The following is a 27,368-nucleotide window of genomic DNA, read 5'->3' as shown; positions in this document are numbered from 1 at the left end:
TCACCGGAAGTTGAAAATGAGTGATAAATTTCTCTACCCTTCATAATATGCTACTTTAAAGCGTGGCATGAAGAAGAGTTATTCAATGATTTTGATTATGAAGAGAACAAACCCGTTTGAATTACCTGTAAGTGACATTAGTCAGGTTTGGTAAGGTAAGGCCGGTAAGTGCCTTTGAGTACCTAACGAATGCACTCCCTTCTTGCGACACGTTTTAGCGCAGTTGTATGTGATCTTCAAGCGAATAACTCGAGTCTTGAACTATGAAATTAAATATTGAGCCATGAACATTAAGGATGGGTCGCTACGGCTGTTTCGAATCGATACGATACCGAGTACGATATTTACTTTTTTCTTCGATACCGATACTATGACGTCATTGAAATATGTAGTAAGTCACGTGATCTGAGTGACTAAACGAGACACTCGCACGGTTTTCAGTTCAGGTCTCTATAGTAGCATTAACAAGACAGTCAAATATGTCAAAAATCTAATTTATTGGGACTCATTTTTAATTTTCCCGAGGAAATGACGAAGACCGCAATGGTACAATCTTTCTACTCAGTACTAATAATATTAAGCAATCTGCAACTTTCACTTGCATTCATGATCATAAGGCTACACTGAAAGGTTATCAGTCCCTGCGCTGGCGTCAATGATCAACGTTGGCCCTTAAACATTTTTTTGATCACCGTACTGATAAGGAACCTAAATCTGAAACACTACTACGCTTAGCCGAACTAGTGCTCACACTCAATTGTTTTTCATTCGGAAACAACTTCTTCAAACAAACCAGTGGTGTAGCCATGGGCACCAAAATGAGACCTAGCTATGCCAATCTTTTTGTAGGTTTTGTCGAACATCAATTTTTCAGCCAATATAACGGGTCCAAACCTGAACTCTACGGTCGCTACATCGACGACTGTATCGGCGCTACCTCCTCTACCAGAGAGGAGCTCACTAAATTCATCACCGCAGTCAATTCTTTTCATCCGGCTCTGAAATATACCTGAGAAATTTCTGACAATTCTGTATCCTTTTTAGACATCAAAGTTTCAATTGAAGGTAACGGTTTCTGCACTAGTGTGTATTACAAGCCTACAGACTCGCATAATTACTTGTTATAATCGTCTTCGCATCCATCTCACGTTAAGAATTCCATTCCTTTTTCTCAGTTTCTAAGACTTCGTCGTTCATGTAGTGATGACTCTGATTTCCACCACAAATCAGAGTCAATGTGCCAGTTTTTCGATAAACGTGGTTACCCTGTTTCTGTCGTTCAAGCGGGTTACCACCGCGCCCAACTTTTTGATCGACATTCCGCACTACAAACGTCGCATATGGAAGATTCCTACCGCATTCCATTCACTCTCACGTTTCACCCTCACAACCACTCAGTTAGATCCATCATTCTTAAAAACTTCAAATTACTTCAAAACGATCCAGAGACAAGCACTATCTTTTCACAGCCTCTGCTCATTTCATTCAAACGCGACAAAAACATAGGCAATTTTTTCCTCAGAAGTTCTTTTCAGACTAATGACCAACCAGGTTCTTTTAAATGCGCTCGTGCACGATGCAAAACGTGGCCTTTCATTCACAACACTGATAAAATATCGGGACCTAAACGATCCATTAAGATCACCGATCACTTCACGTGTACCTCCGCCAATGTAATCTATTGCATAACTTGCACTTATTGCAAAAAGATATACATCGGCGAAATAGGTAGAAGACTAGGTGACCGATTCCGAGAACACCTTCGAGACGTAGAAAGGAATGACAAGGACACATCGAAACCAGTCGCTAGGCATTTTAATTTACCTAATCATTCTAAGCAACATAAGGCAATCTGCGGTCTTTCCTTACACTTAGGTAGCACGGAAAGCCGTAAAAATCCTGAACAAAAGCTCATCTTTCAAACCGGTAGTCTAAATCCCACAGGGATCAACGAACGCTTTCCATTCCACTCATTTATATCTGTTTTTCTCGTTGCCATGTTCCCACCAATAACGTAGCTCCATTTTCTACCTTTAAATCACATACAACCCACAATTCCTCTGTTCGCTCCGACGGAGGGCTAACGCTCGAAACGTCAGCTTTTGTAATCATTACGGAGGCCAATTTACCATTTCAACTTTGTTGATATATCCAAATTATATCCCTGTATAGCTGTGTATAGCTGTGTAGAGCCCTGTATAGCTTTGTATAGCCATGTTTAGCTGTGTATAGTGCTTCATAGCTGTCATGGCCAGAAATCCGTGACAGCATGGCCGCCACGCATGCGCATCGATGTCGAACTCTGTCTTGGTTACAAACGAATCGCAAAATCACTACAAGGAAAACAGTGCGATTTCAGCTAACCTTCTTTTAATAATTACTCTTGTGTTACAACCGCCAAAGAAGACATGTTCTTCCAGATCGCAAAATAAAGTGGACTATTTGTACAACCTGGGCCACTCCATTCAATATCCGCACCCCCCCCCATTGAAGGCCCGGGATTTCTTAGGGGGAAGGGGGTCAACGCTACATATTTTCTGGGGGGGTTGAATCATATTTCGTAGAAGGGGTCGCCATATATTTCGCTGCATGCTCTGTGGATATTTTCGTGTGTTAAAGCAGTTCCCGAAGTGATTTTTGTTGGACGCATAAATCCTCGCACTCCGCCATACATTTTCTTGAAAGCAGCCCAAAGGTAGCATAAACTGTCGAAAATCACCACACTTCGCGGTTCTGTCCTGGTGTACCGGTTCACAAGGGAATCACCATTGTTCTTTCTTTGTTTAGGAGTTATTGGTTAGCTATTGTGTATTGTTTGGTCTTTTGTATTGGCTCTTGTGAACCGGTACACGAGGACAGAACCCACTTCGCAGGTACGCAGAAACATTCTTCCAGATCGAACTGTTTTGTTGACATGCTGAACTTCATTTATAGTGCAAAATTAGGAGCCATTGAAGCCACTAAATCGATTCCAAACTTGGTGGAAAACCAGCCAAAATACTGCTGAGGAATCCTTAATGTGACGTCATTTTTAAAGCCCGAGGAAAATTACGAGTAAACGCCATGTTTTTAGTCGGCCGGAAACGGTAGTTTCTAGTTCATTTATCCTCCATCTTGAATCACAAAATACTTTTCTCGAACTTTGTAACCTTGCCTTTAATAAAATTATTCAATTGCGTTACACAATCGTGCTGAAAATTTGCAAGTAAAATGATTGACGAATTTAGTCAATGTTGCTCGCGTTTTACCTAAGACGCAATCATATTCACCCAACCAGAACTAAGATATGAAGCGAGGGAAAAAGAGAAAAGAGTGCTTTCAACCTTGGAAATTCCCTATCCTCTTTTAAAAGAATGGCACGAAACTGTACAAGAAAATAACTTGTTGTTGCGTGACTATCCGAAGGAAGTTTTTTCGCATACATGAGCTCCCGTTCCAAACCGCTGACTGTCACGGATTTCTGGCCATGTGTATAGCTCTCCATAGCTGTGTATAGTCCTGTAAAGCTGTGTATAGCCGTGTCTAGCAGTGTATAGCTGTGTATAGCCTCATATAGCTGTGTATAGCTATGTATAGCCCAGTGTAGCTGTGTATAGCCCAGTGTAGCTGTGTATAGCCCTGTATAGCAGTGTACAGTTGTGTATAGCTGTGTAGAGCCCTGTATAGCTTTGTATAGCCCTGCATAACTGTGTATAGCCCTGTATAGCTGTGTATAGCCTTATATAGCTGTGTATAGCCCGGTATAGCTGTGTATAGCCCTTTATGTGTGTGTGCAGAATATCGTGTGCATGTATATAGCCCTGTATGTGTGCGTCTAGAATATTCTGCGCAATATTAGGACACCGTGTAAAGCCCTGTATAGGTTTATATAGCCCTGTATGTTGTATGTAATGTTAGGGTATTATAAAAATGTAAAGTATAGGACATAATATTTATTAGGGACATAATAATTCCCCCATACATGACCTACCTACGGTTACTCATAGGTAAAAGGGAGGGCTACACACCGGAAGTTGTTAGCAAGCAGTCAGGCATGAAGCTCGACCGAGTCCCCCGCATTACATTATAATCCAAAAAAAAAACTTTGGCGACGTGACTTCACGAAGATGAAGGGTTTAAAATAGTTTAGTCTTGTAAATAAGATAGACGATACATGACAGCTGAAATTAGATATGGAAGGAAGGTGCTCAGATGATGCTGGAGAAAAAGTCGTCGACGAAAAATCTCCCCTCCTTTCTGTCCAAGGCGACCAAGGCAATGGGATCAACGACAGGTCCAGTGCTTCAACTAGTTCAAGGTATGCACAGCATAGCTTGAATTAAAAGGGCAAGATTTCCACATAACCCTATACATTAATTATGCACAGAGTGTAGCAAAGAAACCTTTCTATTAAGTATTTATGAAATGGACTGCATATTATTATATGGGGTTATATGGAAATCTTTCCTACGAAAGAAGTATGAATATGAATGAACCTTTTGCTGTTCATTACGAGATAATAAGCATTCATTTGCATTAAAAGGCGAACCATTGCGTGAAAATACAATCATTAAAGACAAAAAACCGTCATTTGCGCGTAAACAAGATTCAATAACGATTTTTGCATTTTAATCAGCATTCAATGACAATTTTGGCCATTCTTATGAGTGATTCGTCAAGCAAAAGAGAAAAATACACGCTCACTTGCAGTAACCTTCAAGTCATTTACACCTTCTTGAGAGTCAATAGAGACAATAAACAAACAGTATATATATCTTATTAACCAAGCGCGAGGGCCATACTGGGAGAATGTCGACCCAAGGTCTGACAGTACAGACCGAGTGCAGCGAGGTCCGTACAAAAAAGACCAAGGGCCAATATTCTTCCAGTATGGTCCCAAGCAAGCTTGGTTAATAAGAGATTTATTATACGACTGAAGTTCAAAGGGGGACACAAGTGCCGTATCATTCGGGACCATTTGGGACAGTGCCCGGTCCAATACTGAGAGAATATTGACCTGCAATAGAGCATTTTGATTGGTTGATTTTAGTTATTGGCCCTCTGACTGCCCGAGTTTTGTAATAAAGTGCATGTAGCATTCATTTACATTTTTATTACACTGTTTGCAATTCAATAGCATTCCTAGACAGCATTAGTAGGAATAAGACAATCATTTATGTGCTTGGCAAACAATTGAGCGTTTTTTGTTTTCAATATTCACACATCGAAGTTCAATTGAAGATACCTATTCCAAAATCATTTTGTTTTGAATTTCAGTTTACCCTTTCATTAATCTCTCTATTCAAACATTTTGGCAGATAGGGCTGCATAAAGCGGTAGCACTGCGCACTTTTAGCCACAGTCACAGTGTCGATGTTTCTGTGCAGAGCTTCGAGCAGTTGCTGTGTTCGAAACTCCCCCTCTGGGATTCCCCTGGCTCTAGCCTCATCTCTGTTATCCATGCGTCCTTGAATTTCCGAAAGTGAGATGTCAGCTTGATGCCTTTTTCAAACAGCTTATTGCCTGCTCCATGATGTTTAGGAAACAACTGTAGGGAGGAGGCATTTTAAGCTCTATGTTTGGGGCGGGAATGACCAGTTTCGGTGGGCCAGTGCTTCATCATACACAAGTATCACCTCCTCATCGGAATCTAGACTTGTCCTCACCTGTGCCAAGAAGTTATTGAAACACGCAGCATTCATTCCACCAACAGCTGCTGAAGAAAACATGAGTCCATTGATAGGTGGAATCGCCACGGTCACGGTCAAGTTTCATTCATGCCAGATGCACACTTGATGGTAAACCCTCTCTCACTGTTGTGCTTTACGGTGGCTTCTGGCCGTCCAGATGTTGCAGCTGCATTCGTCAACAAACACACAGTGGCGCATTACGGCATGGTTCCTAAACCAAGTGGCGTTATCTACTTGCTTGTTTAACACATCGTCTGTTTCTGTCAGCAGGAAGGGGCCTCACAAGTTTCACTCAGAAGAGCATACTGTCTAATGTCCTTGCCATGGTGCGGTCATGGATCTCAGGTTTGAGTGGTAGTTTATCCAAGCAAATGTTAGTATACAGTTTTCGTCGATGATTTCCTCTAGGCAATCTCTCAACTTATCATCCACGTGCACCTTGTTTCTACCTCCTCGTAATCTCTCCTGGATCCTGCTGTAGCATGCCACAATACCTCTTGCTGTTGATCGTTCACTCTGAGCGAGTCCGCAACCACAAGATAATTTTCCTCCTCATCCTCGAATCCTCTCACAATTCTCTCTCTGTGGTAGAGTAGTATTTAGTTTCTCCGAAGCGAATTAACCAGATGAACTCTACTGAATGCAAATTCATGCAAAGTCAGCATTCAGTTGAAAATCACTACTTGCATATTGAATATGAAAAACACTGAATTGTTTGTACAACTGCATTAATAATTGTCTTATTCATACTAATGCCATCCAGTAATGCTATTGAATTGCAAACAGTGTGATAAAAATGTTAAGGAATGGTTCATGCGCTATATTGTTTGTGTATTGTCTTTATTGACTTTCAAGATGGTGTAAATGACTTGAATGTTAACACAAATGAAAGTATCTTTTTCTCTTTTATTTGACAAATGACGCGTAAGATTGCCCAAAATTGTTATTGAATGCTGATTAAAATGCAAAAATCATTATTGAATGCTGATTAAAATGCAAAAATCATTATTGAATGCTGATTAAAATGCAAAAATCATTATTGAATCTTGTTTATGTGCAAATGACGGTTTTTTGTCTCTAATGATTGTATTTTCACACAATTGTTTGCCTTTTAACGCAAATGAATGCGTATTTTCTCGTAATGACCAGCAAAAGGTGTATTAGTCTCCTTTTTTATCGAAACTCATTTGTAGAACACAGCTCTCTTACTTGAAAACTTGAAAATGGAACGATTGTTTTGTAATTTTGGTTTTCATTGATGATATTGCAACAGTGATCAGCTGAATAATGTTAATCTAAATGTTAGATGCATCCTTGATATAAGTGTTCAACGTCCGTAATAAGATTATCAGTTGATTCTAGTGGATAAAGGGGGGTTAGCTGAACTTTGAGGTAGGGGTGATAAAATAGAGGAGGGGAAAAATATTTGTTACCTCTTTAAAAATATTACACACCTACTGAAACTGCACTTATGTGAAATCTGTGGCTGGGAATTGATAACTGCGCGTCTTTCATATAAACATAATATTCTTGAATGCTGTTTAACTGACTGAGGTTGAAACTTAAGAAAATAAGAAACAGTTACAATAGTTACGCAATATACAACCTAAAGAAATAACAAACAACAAGACGGAAAGAGGACTATAAGATAGATACATTGTTACGGCCACAGAAACATTACTAGACTGCACTTAGTGACAACAAAAACACAGTAACTGTTATATTACATGATAAATTATGCAGGTAGCACAGAGCAACATAAGGGGGCAACGAATTTACAAATTAAAGTGCTGCCTAGTGAACTGAAAAGACTGAAATGAATGGACTCCAAACACACAAAGAAAAAAACAACAACAACAACAAAAGTCGCACTTAGAAATGACATACCAGCCCCTTAGTGTGGAGTGCATGCAGGACACTTATGTTATAATTGGATTACTTTTAAGTGTCTCTTTTAAGAGTCCTCAATCAAATGCAATCGTGAGATAGACAAAAGCCATTTTGGTGGGAAAGCTCAAACCTTCAAAAGCAGGCAAAGCTTATCAAGTGGTCTCTCCACAACAGTTACCTTTCCTTTCACCTTGACACATCAAACCAAACCTTTCTTGTTGGGGAGAACTTCAACAACCCTACTAAGAGGTCACGTGTTGTGGGGTGAATTTTCTGTGCTGAAAAGGACAGTATCTCCAATGGATAGATTTCTGCAGGGCAAAGTCCATTTCTGTCTGCTCTGGAGCAATATTCTCTAGACCATTGTTTCCAAAAAATATTGGCAAGATATTGCACTTGTCTTCACCTGCATCACAACAGAGAATCCTCCTTTTGCAATAATCCAGGGGGTATCTGAGGTTCTGATTGCAAAAGAAGCAAAATAATGGTTAGGTGTTCAAGGCACTGGGTCTTGTGAATTGCTTGAAACTGTGGTGATCAGGAAGCCATTCAAGATACTTTCTACTTCACAGAAAAGACTGGCTAGGCTTTCATCATCGGTGGTCTGCGTTTGAAGCAATGCCTGAGGAATCTTGTGTGTAGTGTGAATACATCACTCCCAAACACCTCTGTAATGTGACCCATATAGGGGATTAAACATCCACTTGATATTCGTCTGTAATAGAGATTCGTGGATTTTGTTGTTGTTCACAATTTTAAATACTTTAAAATCCCGCTATTTCTTCCTTAGCTTATTGACTTTAAGACTATTTTAGGCTTCTTGTTTAGTAAAGTTTGGGGACATGTCAGTTTTTCAACATAAAGGTATGAATGTGGATGTTTTGGATTAATGTCAGTATGCCAGTTACTGCACACCACCCCTCCCCTCCCCTCCCCTAACCCAACAATAGTCAGGGGAGGGATGGGTGCACAATTGCTTAAATGCTGGCATTGATCAAATGTTTTTATATATATATATCTTTTTTTATTGCCTGTCTAGGGGCCAATATGATGGTAGTTCCACATATGACAGTTCACACATGAATAGTGAGTCAAACAACTTTGCAAAAAGGAAGCCCTTCCATTATAACACACTTAAAAATTCCATTGTTACACCTCATGATGTGGACATAGCTGCTAAGTTCAACCGCTACAGATACATATCCAGACTATCTAGACACAATGTGGTAAGGAGAGTGCAATGCTCATTTACTTACTAGTTTTTGTAACTGTACAATTGTAAAAATGAGTTTTCATTTTTGTTTAATTGGTATGGGTACAATGAATTTTTTTTTATTTTATTTACAGTATTTATAAAATTCTAATGGACACTTTAAGATTTTTTAGAGAGAATCTTTTATACAGCTTTTTTTCATTTTGGATGAGCAGGATCAGAAGAATGGAATGCAAAGTCACTCTGATCTGAAGTATCCCTTCTCTTCTAAAACATCCAAGAAATATTGTGCAAGAATGAAAGAATCCACCAATACAACTTGACCTTAATTCCCTATTGAAGGCTTTTTGTCACTCATATCTGGCCAATTTCTATCACTACTAATTTGTCTTTGTTCTCTTTTAGATTATTCCAAGACATATACTTCCACCTCATTTATTTCTTGTCATTCCAAAAGAATCAGATGAAAAACAAAGCAGTCTTGTCACAATGTAAGTAAAATTGTGATTAATAAGTATTTGATTTAGAATGTTAAATGCACTATATTATAAAGTTAACCTAAATCTGATATGTCACTCTGGATAAGCATGTGTGTACCTATCAAATGGTAAATCATTCTCATGATGATAATGTACCCCTCATAAGCCAGTTAATACTAGTGATCTGTAAGGGAGACTTGCCAAAAGTTTTGGAGGTGAGGTGGGGTTGCTGCAAAGGGCTGGCATGCTCTCCAAGACAACTGGCAGTTCTCTAGTTTGCTTTACTGCAGGGAACTGGGTAAGAGGGGCAGGTAGATTATATTTCCTTGTGTTCTTCAGCTTTTTCTCCATTAGCATTTAATTTGTTACTTCCACCAACATAAGCTAAGTGTTGACAACCTTTGAATGTTATCGTAATCTACTGATAACGGCACTGAATTCAATATATAATCACAGTTGCCAGGAAGGAATTGATCTGATTATCTTGATGGTGCTTTTTTTTTTTTTTGGAACTTTTTCCAGTTTTTCAATTTGGAACACCATGATGGGAACCTCACTGCTAAGTATACCATGGGCAATTGATCAGGTTTGTGAATCAATTAAAAGTAAAGAGTTGGTCTTAAGAGATCTTTCTATGTCAAAGACTGAGATAATGATTAGGTTTATCCGAAGTGGTCCTATACTATGTGACAATTTGTGCTTAAAGTTTTGTTTATAGACATGATTATCGAATGGCGTGACATAAAGTTATGTCACGCCATGCAGCCACATGCTGACATCGGACACCGTTTGACGTATATGAACTTTGCACGTACGAGACATCGGGTCTTTGTTTTGCTAAGCATGTGCGGTTAGCCGTGTTTCTTTTATGTGCCAATAAAAGCTGTTTCAAAGCCAAAACCTCTGCGTCTTACATACTATAATCCTGATTAATAGAGGATTTTATATTCCAGTAGAATAGAATTTAAGACCAGGTTTAATTAGATCTATGTACACGTGTCTACAAACAAAATGAATAAAGAATATTAGCTAGTAAATACACTGTAAGTTAACAATGGATGTCTCGTAAATTTTAATTTTTTCTAGGCAGGTTTTGCTCTTGCTATTGTCCTGTTGGTTGTCATGGCAGGGCTTTGTCTTTATAGCTGTTACTTGATAATAAGATGTGCAGAAGAAACAGGTTGGTGAGGTTTTTTAAATTTGCACGATTGTTATGTTATTGATTATAATTTACAAAACTAAACTTGTTTATGCATAAGTAACTTTACTTGTGACGGATTGTAAATTTTGGTGATGTAAATTAATTATAGGCCTTAACTTTGCTCTTCATGAGACGTAGATCCTTGACTGCTCCAGATGGGCCCAGGCTCCTGGTTAATTGGTTTATTTTTCAATTTTCTGTTCCCATAGCAAGGCAAGGTGATGTCCTAGAATTTTCTGATATCTGTAAGAAATACCTTGGCAAGCCTGGAGAGTTTATTGCAATCCTGTTTTCTGTGGCTGCTAATGCTGGAGGTGCCATAGTCTTTTGGGTTCTAATGAGCAGTTTCCTGTACTATTCTGGAAAGTACATTCATGGTAGCTATCTTCTTTTGTATGAACTTGATTTAGATATGGTTTGGTCTTCAAGAAAGGGAAAAATTAATAATTGTAATACTATTATTGTCTGCATTAGCCCCCAGAAGGTATCTGCTGTATACCATTTTGTTTAAGTAACTATATGAGAACACCAAATCAGGTCTGAATTTTCATTTATTAGAAGGGGGAGTGATCATAAACATTACTCTCCTTAGTCTAATCAGATCAATAGCTAGTGAGTAAAGCTTACATTTTTTTAATATTTCATCTTTTTTTTAATTTTTAATTATTTTTCAAGGCTTATGGAATCTCTTTGCCAAAGCAATCTTCTAATTTGTATTCTTATCCTGTTTTAACATTTCTTTTATTACTGCTCTCTACATTATGATATTTATTATTGAATATTTTATTATAACCATTAATAACAGAATTATTAAACAAAGTATTCATTTGTGTTACAGAGACTGTCCATCATGCCTATTCAGTTCCCACTTCCACAAATATTACAAATGGAAGCTTCCCAAGTCACTTAGAAGGTATTTTTAGTCAAAGAATAAATTCATCCAAGAGAGCTATTTGCTTTTTAATATTAGAAATATTCTAAATAAATGTGTGCTGTGAACACATTATTTATGACAAATTACTCCTTTTCAGATACCCATATTTTGGTGTTTCATCTTTTCAGGTTCAGCACCATCTTTTTGCAACAGCACATTTATATTTCTTCCATTTGGTAGAACAGTCTGTCTGACGCTTATTCATTTGTTCACCTATTCATTTATTCATTCCTCAATTTACACAATCATTCATTAACCCTTTTATCCATTTTTCATCCATTCTTATTTTTTTAATTTGTCCATTTGGAAATTGTATTTTTATGGTCAATTGCCTTGGTCATTGATTTCTTTGTTTCAATCTCTACTAAATTATAACTGAACAGCAGCCTGTATTTTAAGGCAAGTTGCAGATTTCTCTTTTGATTTCCTTCCAGTTCTTTGCCCTGGTGGCCACAGTGCATCAGCAAGTTCAGCAAACAGCTTAGTCGCAGCTGACAAAACAAACTTCTTCAAATTCTGGCAGCTCCAACACACTGTACCTTTCTTTTTAATTGCTGTCCTGTTTCCTTTGTGCAGTGTAAAGTCACCAACATTCTTCACTAAATTCAACTCTTTAGGTGAGTTCCCTGTTATAATAATAATTTAATATTTAATAATTTAATATTTATATTGCACAAATTAACATGTGGATATGATCAAATGTGTATTACAACACTTTTTGGGGGACTTTGGCCAGACTGCATCAGCAGTTTACAAACAATCAAAGGAAACTTATTTGAAGATGCCCCCTCCCCCCAATTCCCAGTAAACAGGCCAGACCACATCACAGTAATCTCGTGAGTGGGTTCTCTAACATCCCCTGCCTAACCAAATTAACTAATTAATAGATGCAGGAGACGGGACCTACGGTTTATTTGTCCTTATCTGAGAAGACTAGAATGTCTATCCATTTCTTATTAAAGAAAGTTAGCACATTCTCCTCAGTTATTTTAAGACCTTGAGTGTTGGTTCGGCCAGGGCTTGAACCATCAACCTCGACCTCCTGCACAACAGTCCAGTGCTCTAACCAATTGAGCTAACCGCTTATAAGGCTTAAAGTAATGGTTTATATATAAGTGAGGTTGTTCATAAACATTCTATTTATTATGTTTTAATTCATAACATGCAGGCACCTTATCAGTTGCCTATATCATTGTCTTTATCATTACCAAAGCCAGCATATGGGGAATTCACATGGATTTTAAACATAACAGCATACCAAGTAAGATGAAAGGGAACCTCTAATGGATACTTTAATTTGTGTTACAAGTTAGCCTTTTGTGCATCTTTCAAGGTGGATGTTTATTATTTATTTATTTATTTATTTATTGAGTGGACAACTATACAAGTCATGTAGTTAAATGGAACTCTTGATGGCTAGGGAAAATTACTAATTTAACTAGAGCTGCATGGACAGCTTGTTTTGATGATTGTATGTTACAGGTGATATAGATTTATTTTTCATGGTTGTTACAGTGTTCAAGACTAGTTTTCCAGCTCTTACAGGAATACTTACTCTGGCTTACTTTATCCACAACTGCATTCTGTCAATAATGAGGAACCAGGCGAAACCCCAAAACAATGTAAGTAGTATTGTTGTTTGTATAAAAAGAACAAAAACATGCTGTTCATTGAATGAATGAATGAATGAATGAATGAATTCCTTATTTATATTGCACCCTTTCTATACAATATTCAAAGGCACAGTACCCCCCATCAATTTGATAGACACGACACAAAGATAGACCACAACACCAGGCACTACGTGCCCTACTCTTTTCGAACAGTGTGTGGGTTCTTTAACGTCCCACAATTTTTTTTTATCACATACAAGGCCTTGTGAGACGGACCTCCATTTATCATCCCTATCCGAGAAGACTAGAAAGTCTAACCATTTGCAGATATTATTACAAAGGCAACACTTTCTTCTCAGTTATTTAAAGACCCTGAGTGTTGGTCCGGCCAGATTTGAACTCACGACCTCCCGCACAACACTCCGGCGCTCTACCAATTGAGCTCACCGGGAGGCAGTTAGCTCAATTGCCAACCAATTTTGGAGGTCTTGAAAATTCTCACAAGGGTTATGGGTAATCCTACCCCAAGTTTCTGAATTTACAGTAAATAAATTATTCTTTCAGTTGAATTCCCCAGCAGCGAACTCAAACTTGATATTGTTGACAAATTCTATAGCTGGATATTCAGGCCTAGGGTTTCTGTTCACTTTGTCATCCATATATTCAGTCACAAAGCCTCAAGCTCATAACCCTAGAAAGGCTCATGAAGGGGCTGTGTTGTTTCTCATGGCACTCCAACTTTTGGATTAAGCTTATTTGGCAATTGGGTTATGATTGAGAAAATTTTTGCCTTTTACTTGTATTAGAGATAAATTACCTCTTTTATTATCCTTTTCTTTAACAGGCACGTGACCTTAGCATAGCTTTCTTCTTGGTAGCTTTGACGTACATAATTGTTGGTCTGCTTTTCTTTATAAGTTTTCCCAGAGAAAAGTCATGTATTCAAGAGGTAAGGTTTCCTTAAGGGGTTATTCTTGAATAAAATTATGTTGAGTAAGTGCAGTTTCAAATATTGTCAATCAGTCAGTGCAGTTAGTCCCTAGTGTTGCAATTGGTCATACAATAATAATTATATGCATATCCTATTAAACATTTTGTTCATGGTAGTAGCACTGAGTAAATTTTAAACAAGTTGTGCTGCATTTTGACGAGCCCGTACCGTGAGTCAAAATACAAACAACGAGTAAAAATACACAGCACTGCTACACAACAAAATGTTTAAGTAAGAAATTTATTATCCAACATGTCAAATTGTTATTTCAGTGTGGGAGAATTTCATGAATTTCTCTGGAGTACATAATTATACTGTGAGATATTTGTACTCGTTTTGGGTGTTATTTGTACTCTATTTGCATTGTTGGATAAAATGTCTTTTATTCTTGAGTGAAAGAAGTGATAATAAATACTCTGTAGTTTAATTCAATTAATAACTTTCTAATAACATGAATCAGATGATCCTTTGAAATGCAAATGCAAAGTTAACACAGATAATTTTTTTCAATGTGAACTTTTTTTTCTGGTATATTTGATTGTTCTTGTGATGATGATGTTTTCTTTATCCTGTAGGTTCTTCTTGATAATATTCCAGCCCCAGACATTATGACGTTTATAGCCAGGCTTTTTCTCCTGTTTCAACTTACCACTGTGTTTCCATTGATTGTTTATATCATACGTGTGCAACTTATGTTATACTTCTTTGACAAAATTTATCCAAGGTGAGTTGGTGTGAAGCTATTCTTTTCCTTGCCCTATGGAATTTGCCAACCATGAACCTTTTCGAAACTGCATGATACAAAAACAAGTTTCACTAAAATTTGCAATTTAAAAATCATTTCTAGTTACCAGCATTCGCAGCTGTCCGGTTTTTCATAGGGAATGGTGACTTAGCTTGTTAGAGGATCAAATGAAGAAATTGAATGTGTGATTACAACTTATAAATGTCTTTTTATTTACAGTGAACTTGTGTTGTTGTTGTTCACAGCTTCCTACATGTGTTTGTCCTGAACCTAGCACTTATTGGGGCATGTGTGTTATTTGCTGTAGTTTATCCACATGTTGGCAACATTATCAGGTAACTAAAGCTTGACACAACTTAACAGACTAAAATACAAGAAATGCTCTGAATCCACAAGTTAGATACAGTTGAAGAATTTCTGAAATTTGAGGTACCTGAAGTGCCCCCTTAACAGAGGGGTAGCCTTTTAATTACTCACATGATATACTCTTGTCCTGTGTCGCAGGTATGTGGGATCATTAAGTGGCTTAGCATACAACTACTCACTGCCATGTATTGTGCACATGTTGATACAGAAACAAAGAGGACAGCTGTCTTGGACCAGTACTGTGTTTCATTCTTGCATCGTTGTTTTTGGAGTCCTGAATTTTATGTCCCAGTTTTTTATCACGGGATGAGTTTTTTGAGAGTTTAATTCAATGTTCTAATCTTGTAATACAGTAGAATAATACACTTGAAACGTGTATTATATGCAGTTATGTGGCAAAATTGTCTCGAGGGCTTAATTATGACCTTAATGTTAAAGGTTCCTACATTCATATGCATCAAATGCTCAAAAATAGGTGGACTACTTAATTTCCTAGTGCAGGTCACTGTTGCATTGTAGTTATGATTTTTGAAACGGTTTTAGGAAAACTTGGGCTGTTACTGGTTAGCTCAGTTATATTTTCCTATGTCACGAAACAATGTACCTTTTTTTTACCGTACTTTTTTTTTTTTATCCACAATAACTGAGCTTTCCACACTAGCATGTGCGTGCGTGAACGTTGAATCGTTTTCATAGGAAACATTTTATAATTTTCCAGATCATTGTTTAGTTAAATAGGGACTAAGGAAAACGATAAAAACAGGAGAAGTATACTCAAGAAGTATTCAGTGATGACTCGACCTCCCTTATTAGTTTCTTTTGCAGCCTTTCTTCGATTTTCACGCAACGGGGAGCGCTGCGTGACCCCGCAGAGGATAACCTCCCCTATGTCTGCACCATTCTCCTGTTTTGTGCCTTTTCCTTGTTCCTATAACTTAACAATGCACTTGGATAGGAGACATCAACCAAAAACTGAATTGAACATATATTTTTTAAAAATTGTAATTTGACCAGAGTCAGTAAATGCCCTTCACGGTGATTGGGAGTGGGGGGGGGAGGGGGTAGCGGGGGGGAAGTGAAGGGTACAATGACATTTGGGCTGAGAATTTCGCTCTAGCTGTATGATTTATTTATATATAAGGTTAATTTGTCGGGGAATTAATTTATTCGTATTTTGAGAAAAGTGTGTTCTTTTAAGTGGCGTCTTTGCTGCGTTTGAAGAACCTAATTAAGAGAATTGCAATATTTCAAATATTTACATGCGAGGGGCAATTTTGCTAAAATAAAACAGCAGCTAAGTCACTAATCAGTAAATAGTTTCTTTCTCCTGTGCATCTCAGCTAAATCCCCCGCGCAACTTGTCACATGACAGATTTTGATACGAGTAGCAAAAAAAATAACCCATTCTTTGGAGAAATAGAGAGATTCGTGGAAGGGTGGGATTAAGGATGAGGGGGTCAACTGCCTTCTATAACAAGGACCTACTAAAGGGCTCCTTGATTAAGGATGAGGGGGTCAACTGCCTTCTATAACAAGGACCTACTAAAGGGCTCCTTGATAACCTCGGACCTTTATGTAAGGTGGCGCGGTCAGGGCACGGTAAAAGTGAAAGCTTATCAAGTTTCTAGACTAAGAGAGCAAAGCATCTCAGTTCATGTTTCTCGAAGCGAGAAGCACAACATTATCAGATCTGTGTGGAATTTTTAAATCTTTTTCTGGAATTTTGGTCGAAACGTCTGTTACTTTCTGTTTCACTTTCATTTTCAGATCTGTCTTAAGTAAATCCACAGAGCTTTATGCATCATCTCGTCGTGAAGAATCTTATATCAACTCTTATGTGTTTCCCTCTCAATGAAACCTCATCTTAAGGTTGTCAAACAATGATGCAACGATGGATTTTAATCCCAAATCAGCCCGAGCTCTAGCTCTTTATGAAAAGCATTTCACAATAACTCCCAAATAAAGTAAATCGTTGAGAGACATATTCTCCAGAACGAAACTCAGAAGGTACATTTTTATTTTAGCTACTCGCCACAACACCTCGGGCAGGAGTCTATGGGGGACTATCAAGATCCTTTTATCTTAGTTATGCGAATCACATAAAACACTTTCATAATGTGAGCCTGGCCTAAAAATATTGACGAATCTCGGCAGAATGAAGTTGTACGCTTGCGTTGAAGAGTGAGATGGTCATCGTTGAGGAATGTTATGGGTGCAACTATGATTTTTATGACGCATGCCTCAGGTTTGTCATGCGCCACGGCACAGGGTGTGGCTTTTATTGCCTAAAGAAATCAAGCGGGCGATGGACTTCTGACACCACTGAGGTCAGTTAGCTTAACTACATTAATATTTAGCTGGGACAACCGTGTGAAAAATGATTGATGTTGTTCAACCTCTGGCCCTTTTTAGCAAGGTACCGCCCCTGTCTACATCTACACCTGCGAAGGCACAGCTCACAGTTTACACTCGTGAACTGTTTACCATAGTGCGTATACTGTACTTTACTCGTCTTCACTTAATCTTTAGATGCTCGTAACAAATTTTTAGCTTTCGTGTTTCGCAACGTAGCATGATTGACCGCGTTTGTCCCGTGGGAAAATATTCATTTTTAAACGAACAAGGCGTTTTGGCTAGATTCCTAAAGAGGGTGAAATTTGAAAACATGATCTTCATAAAACTCCCCACTTCGTTGGCCCATGATGATGAGTAAAATTTAACAGCAACTTTCGAAATCGGTTGTACTCTTTGTTTGGTCGTATCCTGTTACAGTTTCAAGTTTCATAACACCACGTTCCCGCCTTTGGGTCTGTGTCATATATGAATGGTATACTTTGAAATGAGGCATTTCAAAAAGCTCGTGACTTGGTGGTGACTTTCCAAGAGGGGTATAACGCCTGTTACACCTGTGTTGATATTCACTATATCCTTGGAAGAAGACCTGCTCAGTCACCCTTCATACAAAAAGCTGCTTTACCTCTTGAAAGAAAAAGATTCAACCAAAATACTACTCAGCATCGGTTTACTCGACTGAGAATGTTGGATCATGTCACGGCTGCGGAGAAAGGAGCAAACTCCTCAAGTGAAGTGGGTGTGGCGATCACAGACGAACAATCTCCTTTACTCTCAGTTCAACTGGGCGATTCAAGCAATTCTGGAGACAAGTTAAATTTTCCATCTTATTCAAGGTAAAGTCCTTGTTCTGAGGTGTATGCGATGTCCATGACGTTGTCAGCTTTTATGCAAATTTTCGGAGTTGACACTCTTAAGTTGTGCAGTGCCGTAAATCTCAGTTATTAAAACTAGAGGAATTACGTAACAATCGAATCTCGACAGTTCAAATCTAACGGAAGTAGGATATTTGCGGAATTAGGTAATAATGGCAATTCCAGGCGTTCTGAATTTGCTGGGCGCGTAGGCATCTCTGTTTATACATTGGTGTGCATGGAAAAAATACTCACTTGGGGTATTTCTTGAGATGTACCTGCGGAGTGCTTCGACACGTCTGTTAGGAATTCTTTACTAATGGACAAAGGTGAATCGGTCTTCATTTTTATCCCAGCCAGACGGAAATTTTCCAGCTGTTACAGAATTAATTGGAAAAGGCAATGAAATTGTACATGTGTGTAAGATCGTTTTCGGGAGAAATCATTCCTACACCAAAACTACAGAGGCCCCAAAGTTCAATTCTGTCCTCGTTGGGCTCAAGGGAACAGCCTCTACAACGATATCTTTTGACAACTTTGAGAATTATTATGGTCATGGTATAGGTAAATAGCCTTAATTAAAAAAATAATTTGTAGTCTTACTTGCGCAACTACACAACAAGTTAAAAGTAAATATAAATGGCGATTTTGGAAAGGCCGGAGAGTGTAGAGACATAACCCGAGGACTATTTGTGAGAGTTTACATGAGTAGTTAATTGAGTAATGACCCCAACATGGCTCAGCTGATTTAATTTGCGAGAGACTTCAATTTTCCCAATTTATCTGGCTTCAAGTTGGTTTTTTTTTTTAACTTCGATAATGAAGAAGATCGATGCTGTGTAGCGTTCAGTTGAAGAGCAATTTATCAGAAAACATCAGAAAGTTAAAGGTCACTCATTCACGTTGGCGGCTCAGCCTGCACGAACTGCTCACATGCTAGAATGGCTTTTAAAATCTTTAAGGTAGTGGATACGCTTGTAATTGAGAAGGTACGTTACAATGATTCGAAACTCCTTTTAGTTTTATCAAATCCTTTTGTTTCTCACATGATAAGCACACTCGATTTCTTTCGATTTCACTTTGAGGGGTACTAGAGCCAGTGGACGACAAACTGAATTTTAAATAAGGATTTTCTTAAACACTTGATATATTCACACAGACAACTGAACATGAGCAAGTTAGAGTAAAGCAGCGTCTTCATTTGATTGTTTTGATTTGATTTTATTGCTTTTTAGTGAAAGAAACCAAAATGGCAACACAACAAGTACTCAAAAAAGGAAACCCTTCAATGTCAATCTTCTTAAGGAAACAATTATGTCGTCCTTGGAGTATTTGGACTTGGCAGCCAAGTTCAATCGCTATAGATACATCTCTCGCTTATATAATCACAATGTGGTAGGTAAATTATTATGTATATGGACATTTCACCATGCATGCCAAAGGCTTAATTGGTGTATTATTTTAACTCCTTCAGGAAACATTAATTATTACTTCATCCTTTTTCCCTTTTATAGATAATTCCAAGCCACCTGCTTCCATCTTGGTCTGTTGTCACAAAAGAGAAGGATGAGAAACAAAGCAGCCTTGTGACAATGTAAGAATAATATCACACTGGTAAAACATGTTTAGTTAAACTGGGGTTAATCCTTCAACTCTCATTAGTGACCAAGACAGAATTTCTCCTTACAGTATCAATACAATATCAAGTGGACAAGTGATGAGAATAAAAGAAAATATCAGAAATGATCCTATACTAAATTCTTCGAAATAACATCATAAGAATTGCATAGCAGACAGTTAGGAGAATCATCCATAAGGGTTACCTGACTGAAAGTCATAAACAGGGAACTGAAAAACTGAGTTTTCCATAGTTTTCAACTAGCCACAAACTTTTATTTTAAATGTGTAAAATTTGATATCAATAAACATTGGCCTAAACAGCCACTATGAAGAAAACAATTTTCAACCATACTAAACAAAACAGCTTTAAAACATGTTAAAGCTTTGTTGTGAATGAGGTTTGAGTTAAATTTTCACCTAGTCCATATGATCTGAACTACCTCTAACCACTGTTATAACTGGCTGAATGTGCTGTTAAAAAAAAAAAAAAAAAAAAAGGATTACACAATTACTGATGAACCAGTAGTTTCCATTGTGGTCCTTGCAAACAAATGAAACAAAGGGTCTAAATTGAACATAACATCATTAAGAACCCCAACTAGCCGGAGGCAAACCAGTTGGCTATTTACAAGCGTGGCCAAGGATCTGAACTCAGGGCTACCGTGAAACAAATCCAGTGGTCAGGGTGGGGGACTCGAACCCAGGAGCAGCGGATTATGAGTCCGACACTCTAACCACTTGGCCACACTGCCTCCTCTAGACACTACTGTTCTAGACAATATATCAATTTCTCCTACTAGAAGGAAAAACTGGTTTTGTGCCCCTAACCAGCTGCTTTTAGTAGAATTTCTAATGCCTTTTCTTGGAGAGACTAATGGTATTTTGAAACTGCTGATTAAGAAGCTGATATTTACATACAATACCATATAATATCTATATTAAATCTCCACTATGTGGCTCTTCCAATTTAATTCAAAACGCTTTGTGGGAGACTCTGGGAAGACTGCATTGAGCAGTGTACACTTTTTTAAAAAAGTTTGCTAACACCCCCAATTGATGTCAGAAACAAGGCCAGCTGACCCGCATTGGGAGCTATGTTCCCTATTCTTTGCAGTAAGAGTGTGGGTTCTTTAACTTCCTTTGCTAACCAGTGCAGAGAACAAGAGACAGGGACTATGGTTTTTCATCCTTAGCCAAGAAGACTCATGAGAATGTCTGACCATTTGCAGATGTTATAGCTAAGGCAGCACATTTTCCTCAGTTATTTTAAGACCCTGAGTGTTGGTGTGGTCACATATCTGCACTATCGATCCATTTACAGCACCTCTCTGCCAGTGCTCACCTTGAATTACATTATGACTGCATTCATTTCCTAGCTTTTCCATTTGGAACACAATGATGGGCACATCACTGCTGAGCATGCCATGGGCTATCAATCAGGTTTACAGTTATGTTTGCTTTTATTAAGCAACCTGTAGCTCTCTCAGTCCTCTATCCAGGCTACCCCCAGATCCTAATTCCCATTCCTTATCTCTCACTTGGCCCCCCCCCCTCTCTGCCCCCCCCCCCTCTCTTTCTCACCTCCAACTTCCCAATTCTCAATGTCCAACATTCAACCTCTCACATTCCCGGGTCACCTTTTCCCCTTCCCAATTCCAGCCCATCTCCTCTCAATGCTTGGGTTTACTACTTTACCATTGATAATACATCATTTAGTTATTTTTGTTGCAAGTTTATTCTTTATGGGGTTTCAATGACATGAAAGCTGTTCACTAAAATCTGAATTTCATTCCATTTGTTTTTCAGGCTGGTTTTGCTCTTGGTGTTATTGTTTTGATAGTAATGGCTGGAATTATTTTTTACACCTGCCATTTGATAGTAAAGTGTACACAAGAGAAAGGTACTATATACTTGAGCTTCTTCATCTTTAAAATACCCTAATCTGATAGTTAATTCTTCCTTCTACATGTAAATTAGTGAGGAGAATTTGGTGTAAGATCAAGCTTACCACTTGTACCCGATAATTTTGAGTATTCCCATTACCAGTTTGCTAGATAATGTGTGGCTATTATAAGGAGAAGTAACATGTTAATCACTTCTGGGAGTTAGGTAGTGATATATGTCACTGATTATGCATTTGGTTATTCTGCAGCACTACTCTTTGAATTAGTGGCAAAACTAATTTCATCTGTCTCATTGACAAGTAATGCTGTAAGGTTATACATCAAACTTTATCCCTGTCTTATCTTTGCACATAATTATTGATGATTATTGGAATACTAAATAAATGCATTTATTTTTGATAATGCTAACTTTGTAGTTCAACCATAGTACTTAACTTATAAATTGAAATACCTTTTTTGTCTCTTTAGTGAAGCATGGAGATGTTGTGGAGTTTTCTGATATATGTAGAGAGTGTCTTGGTAAACCTGGAGAGTTCATTGCTGTCTTGTTTTCAGTGGCTCCTCTTGTGTGCGCAGTCAATGTATTTTGGGTTTTAATGAGCAGCTTTCTATTCAATTCTGGAAAATACATCCAAGGTAAGTTTAAAAGTTGACAACATATGATAAATATTTTAAAATGTATGACTTATGATTAAATTGAAATTTGAATCAAATCTCTTGAGAAGTATAAAAGTGACACTAGCAAACTGTAACAACTGTTCATTCAAATAGTTTTTCTTTCCTCCTATTTAGAAAACATATTTTCAGATGGACCAGCAGTCAACTCTTCAACCACTTTTGAAGGTAACATAAAGTGTATGTTTGCATCCACTGAATGTTATTTTTATCTTCTATTTGTCCAACAGTTTTCCTTTTTGCATAATTGTTCAAGTGTTCATTTTGAAATTTTCTTTTTAATTTTCATCTGCATGCTTTGTCCGTTTACGTGTTAGAAACATTTTTGGTAAAATTATTTCTTTCTGTTCATGTCATTGCCGGTGCACTTTTTTTTTTCTCAGTACTTTGCCTGGATGGTTATAGTGCAGGGTCAACTTCTTCAAATTGTTCAATTGTTCAGGATGGAAATTCATTCTGGCATGTTCAACATACTGTACCATACTTTTTGATTGCCATCTTCCTTCCATTGTGCAGCGCCAAGTCACCAACTTTTTTCACAAAGTTCAATTCTTTAGGTAGGTTATATCTAATTTCTGTGATCAGTGCTGACTTTCTTAGTTTATCTTTTTCTTTATTATATCCTCATTCTGAAGATGAAACAATTTTAATGTAATAGAAAAATCCAAGCCCCATTCTTTTTGGTAAAATCTCTCTCTCTCTTATTTTTAATTTCTTCAAGCTCAGTTGATTTCGAAATTAGGTGACAGGGATTTATAATAGACTTACCAGCTCTTATGTCATAAAATCTGTGTTATATGATACGACAAAGAGACTTTTGCTTTTGAAATTGCAGGCTTTAACCTTCTTAATTTCTATCCCAAAGGAAACAAGAGATGAATATCGGGGTTATAAGTGCAATGGATCACAAACTATGGGGCCACTGTTCAAAACTGACAATTTATGCACACAAAATAATATTCAGATTGTTTACATAGTCTCTCACCCACCAAATCTGGAAAATTTCAAAAGTTGCGGGAACATTTTCAGAGGTTGGGTTAGTAAAGGGAAAGAGAAATTTGATGTAATAGAATTAGAAAATTTGGGCATTAGGGAAAGTATCATTTCGACCAATGGAGCAAGATTTGTTTTTAAATATGACCTCAATAAGTGTAAAATATTTGGAATTAAAAACTTGCATCTGGAAGAATGCAGTGATTGTAAAATCAGGTGTTTCATGTTATCTTCATACTCCTCTCTCCACAGGAACCTTGTCAGCTGTCTACATCATCATCTTTACTGTTACCAAAGCCAGCATATGGGGAGTCAACATGGATTTTAACAAGATACCAAGTAAGGTCTTAAACCTAGAGCTGATTTAAAAATATTGAATAACACCTGTAGCAGATGCCAGTACTTGAATTAAAACAAGAAAATTAAAACCACCTAAAATAGGTATATTTTAAAAAGAAGAGTAGATAAATGACCATTTAAGGAATGTTGTTAATATTTAACAATAATTCAGCAAAGGCGAGGTGAATATTGTCAAATAATCCCCGAGACGAAGTCTTGGGGATTATTCAACAATATTCACCAAACCTGAGGCGAATAATTGTTTTAGTATAGTTTCAGAGCTGAAGAACAGAGAAATTTCTAAAATCATAACATTTTAGTAACATTTATTAACATTTTATGTTGACATTTTACATAAACTGCAGGGAGCGGTTTATATAGCGTCATATAAGGAACCGCTCGACCAATCAGATTGCCGGAAACTCTTTGCTCAGCTCTGAAATTATACTAAATAAAGATATACTAATCCTAGTCATGTCTGGAACAGTGACGTTAATCCTTAATTAACACCCTAAAATCAGTATGCATATTCCCTATACTGTTTCCTGTGCATTTCCTAAAGTCCTGACAGACAAAAGCTTTATATTCTTACAGTTAATTTATGTTATGGGAGTTTGTGTCTAAGATGGCCAACAGTTCATGACAGAGTTCTAAGTAATGTCTGTCATTATTAGTTGTAGTTTCATGGGATGATTTGTATAGTTTTTACTTACATGTGTCCCATTTTTTCTGTTTTAGTGTTCAAGGCTAGTTTTCCAGCCCTAACAGGAATACTTACCATGGCCTACTTTATTCACAACAGTATTCTGTCAATAATGAGGAACCAGGAGAACCCTAAGAATAATGTTAGTGATCAATATTATTGAAGGGTCACTATCAGGTGTTTATTTAAATAGTTTTTCCCAACTAGAATACAATTTATTAGAATAATAATTGAATATAATACAATAATATTAGAATAGTAATTGAATTCAATACACTACACTCAATAATTCAATAGTGTTGATGACTTCTTTTAAATTGAACCCTTTAACCCCTCAAGGGTGACTAGCTTCTAATCTTTCCTCACAACATCACCACTTAATCACACATTAAGGTTACTAGAATAAAAGAAATGATCACCAATTTAAGAGCTCTTGGTTACTAACCAAATTCTCCTTTGCAACACATTAGCGAGTGTATGGAGAACAGTTTGGAGAATAACTACCCACTAATGTTGGAGCTACTCTTTCCTCTTCATTTCAGGAACGAGACCTCAGTATAGCTTTCTGTCTTGTAGCATTTACCTATACAACTGTTGGAGTGCTGTTCTTCATTTCTTTTCCTAAAGAAAAAGATTGTATTCAACAGGTAATATTTCCTGCCAAAGTTTGTGCATGACTGTAATTAGGGTTTTGTAGAGTTTATTAAATATATATCTGTTGCAGGTAAAAATTAAATTCAGGTAAAAAATTTTAACCTAGGTTGAATTTCAATTTCTTTTGTCTCCAAGCCCTAATTATTCACATTTAGGGCTTGGAGACAAAGAGAATTGAAATTCAACCCAGGTTAAAATTTTTTTACCTGAATTTAATTTTAACCTGCAACATATCCCTACAATTGCCTTGTGATATGTACTGAGTGATTGTTTCTAAGAAGTATAATATATGATATGTTCTTAGACAGAAGAAACCCATGTAACATAATTTGCTTGGATCTCTTTACCAAAAGGCCTACTCATGCAGGGTATCTTACCAAAATTGGATTAAAAATCTCCCAATTTTTTTTGTAGTACTGTAGATACTTCATTGCACCTTAATTTATAATTCTATAGTTTCTGATTTTAAGAGGAAGGTGATGGGGCAGAAGGTACTGGGAGAATGGGGAAGAAGGTACTGGGGGAATGGGGCAGAAGGTACTGGGGGAATGGGGGTAATTGGCCATTGAGTACAACTAAAATGCTGAAACTGAGTTTAAGGACAATTTATTAATTTTTAAAATTAACTTAACTCTTTTTTTTTTAGGTTCTTCTTGATAATTTTCCAGCTTCAGATGTTATGACATTTATAGCCAGGCTCTTTCTTCTGTTTCAACTTACCACTGTGTTTCCTCTGGCCATGTATGTCATACGTGTGCAGTTCATGTTGTATTTCTTCAACAAAACCTATCCCAGGTGTGTTGGTTTCTATATCTTCTGCTTTGCATGTGCTCTGGTAAGAGTAAAAAACTTTTTTTAATTTCCAGTACCTTTTTCATACTTATTTTAATAAGCAATATTACAGGTGTTTTACAGGTAACTTTTCTGATAATTATTGTCCACAGCTTTCTTCACGTGTTTATCCTAAACTTTGTTCTGATTGGAACCTGTGTATTATCTGCAGTTGTATATCCACATGTTGGAGACCTTCTCAGGTAACTAATGGATAGAACTAGCTGTCATGTGAACATGTGATATATTATAATAAGAAATTTCCCAAAAGGACCTTTTCATTTTGTTTTATATTATTGCTATTTTATTCCATCTGTAGGTATGCTGGATCATTAAGTGGACTGGCTTATGATTATGCATTACCCTGTATTGCATACATGGTGATACAGAAGCGAAAAGGACAGCTGTCATGGCTGAGTTTTGGATTCCATTCTATCATTGTTTTGCTTGGATTTGCTAACTTAATGGCTCAGTTCTTCACTGCTGCATGAGATTTTACTCAGAAATTAAGTGGATAATGCATGGAGCAGGTGGCGTTCAGGAAGTGGTGACAATAAAACGTCATTTTCCTTGAGTTTAGATTGTCTTTGTAGGCAAAGGTGTTTCACAAATGACCCGTGCAATAAATTTTCAGGCAAGTTATGCTTGGTGAATTTTTGTTGTTGCTACTGAGTGCCAATGACTAGCAACTCATCATTGATAGGGCTCTTATATTTGCACCAAGTTATCATGTTTCAACAAAAACTCACCAGCTTGGGTGTATATATATTGTATGCAGTTTCCATTAATTTTTTATAATTATATTTGAATGACGTGGCCTTTTTTCCTAAAGACAGGGTCTAATTTGTTTGTAAGGCTTCAAGCCAAAACCATTACTTCCTATTAATAATAAGTAAAACTTTGAATTAACAAGGTAAACAAGGAATTTCAGTTTTAGTGTAATGGAATAGTTTGAGAGTTACAATTATTGTAAAATACTTTGAGGTTAAGGTTCAAAAAGGATGTTGTGTTATTTCCAATAATAATTGCAGAGTAAATAGCACTTTACAGGCCTTATAAACATTCATGACAGTTACGTGTACTTGGCTTAATGGCCATTTTTGTTGATTCATTTGTTTTTAAAATGTGTATTAGTTATAAGATATGACTTCCAATGAAGGTTGAGCCTCTACTGCTTCTTCCCTAACCAGGCATATTTTAAAAAAATATTTAGTTAGACTGTTTGGGTGGATAGTGATTGTTTAATTGCAAGCATAAGGAGAGACATATGTACTGCCCTTCTTCTTAGGAAGGGACCATGTTTTCTGAGAAATGTATGGTTTAGTTATTGAAGATTATGTCT

General features: G+C 37.2%; 2 protein-coding genes across 6 annotated transcripts; both read left to right on the top strand.

Moving 5' to 3' along the window:
- The first annotated feature begins 4,056 nt into the window (after positions 1 to 4,056).
- On the top strand, positions 4,057 to 16,407 carry LOC111332281 (neutral amino acid transporter 9). Of its 4 annotated transcripts, XM_088739062.1 has the most exons (15): positions 4,057 to 4,297; positions 8,599 to 8,785; positions 9,178 to 9,263; positions 9,774 to 9,837; positions 10,338 to 10,431; positions 10,662 to 10,829; positions 11,291 to 11,365; positions 11,821 to 12,003; positions 12,555 to 12,647; positions 12,902 to 13,008; positions 13,844 to 13,948; positions 14,566 to 14,714; positions 14,981 to 15,070; positions 15,240 to 15,433; positions 15,563 to 16,407. In XM_088739062.1, exons 1-14 carry the CDS (start codon positions 4,173 to 4,175, stop codon positions 15,409 to 15,411), a joined length of 1,698 nt encoding a protein of 565 aa, XP_088595188.1. In that variant the 5' UTR covers positions 4,057 to 4,172; the 3' UTR covers positions 15,412 to 15,433; positions 15,563 to 16,407. The 4 variants fall into 4 exon arrangements, with proteins under 4 accessions (XP_088595188.1, XP_022793317.2, XP_022793316.2 ...); XM_022937582.2 differs by having other exon boundaries at positions 4,057 to 4,273; positions 15,240 to 16,407; XM_022937581.2 differs by having other exon boundaries at positions 15,240 to 16,407.
- A 1,580-nt stretch (positions 16,408 to 17,987) lies between these two features.
- Positions 17,988 to 27,244, top strand: LOC111332265 (neutral amino acid transporter 9). Of its 2 annotated transcripts, none has more exons than XM_088739064.1 (14): positions 17,988 to 18,289; positions 19,543 to 19,702; positions 19,822 to 19,901; positions 21,304 to 21,367; positions 21,734 to 21,827; positions 22,300 to 22,467; positions 22,624 to 22,674; positions 22,890 to 23,063; positions 23,752 to 23,838; positions 24,577 to 24,683; positions 25,084 to 25,188; positions 25,842 to 25,990; positions 26,140 to 26,229; positions 26,346 to 27,244. In XM_088739064.1, the coding sequence occupies exons 1-14, from the start codon at positions 18,138 to 18,140 to the stop codon at positions 26,515 to 26,517; spliced, it is 1,653 nt and encodes a 550-aa protein (XP_088595190.1). In that variant the 5' UTR covers positions 17,988 to 18,137; the 3' UTR covers positions 26,518 to 27,244. The 2 variants fall into 2 exon arrangements, with proteins under 2 accessions (XP_088595190.1, XP_088595191.1); XM_088739065.1 differs by lacking the exon at positions 17,988 to 18,289 and adding an exon at positions 18,973 to 19,296.
- The last annotated feature ends 124 nt before the right edge of the window (positions 27,245 to 27,368 follow it).

Source organism: Stylophora pistillata, chromosome 11, assembly GCF_964205215.1.
Source record: "Stylophora pistillata chromosome 11, jaStyPist1.2, whole genome shotgun sequence".
NCBI lineage: Eukaryota > Metazoa > Cnidaria > Anthozoa > Scleractinia > Pocilloporidae > Stylophora > Stylophora pistillata.
This window is presented reverse-complemented; position numbering and strand designations above follow the sequence as displayed.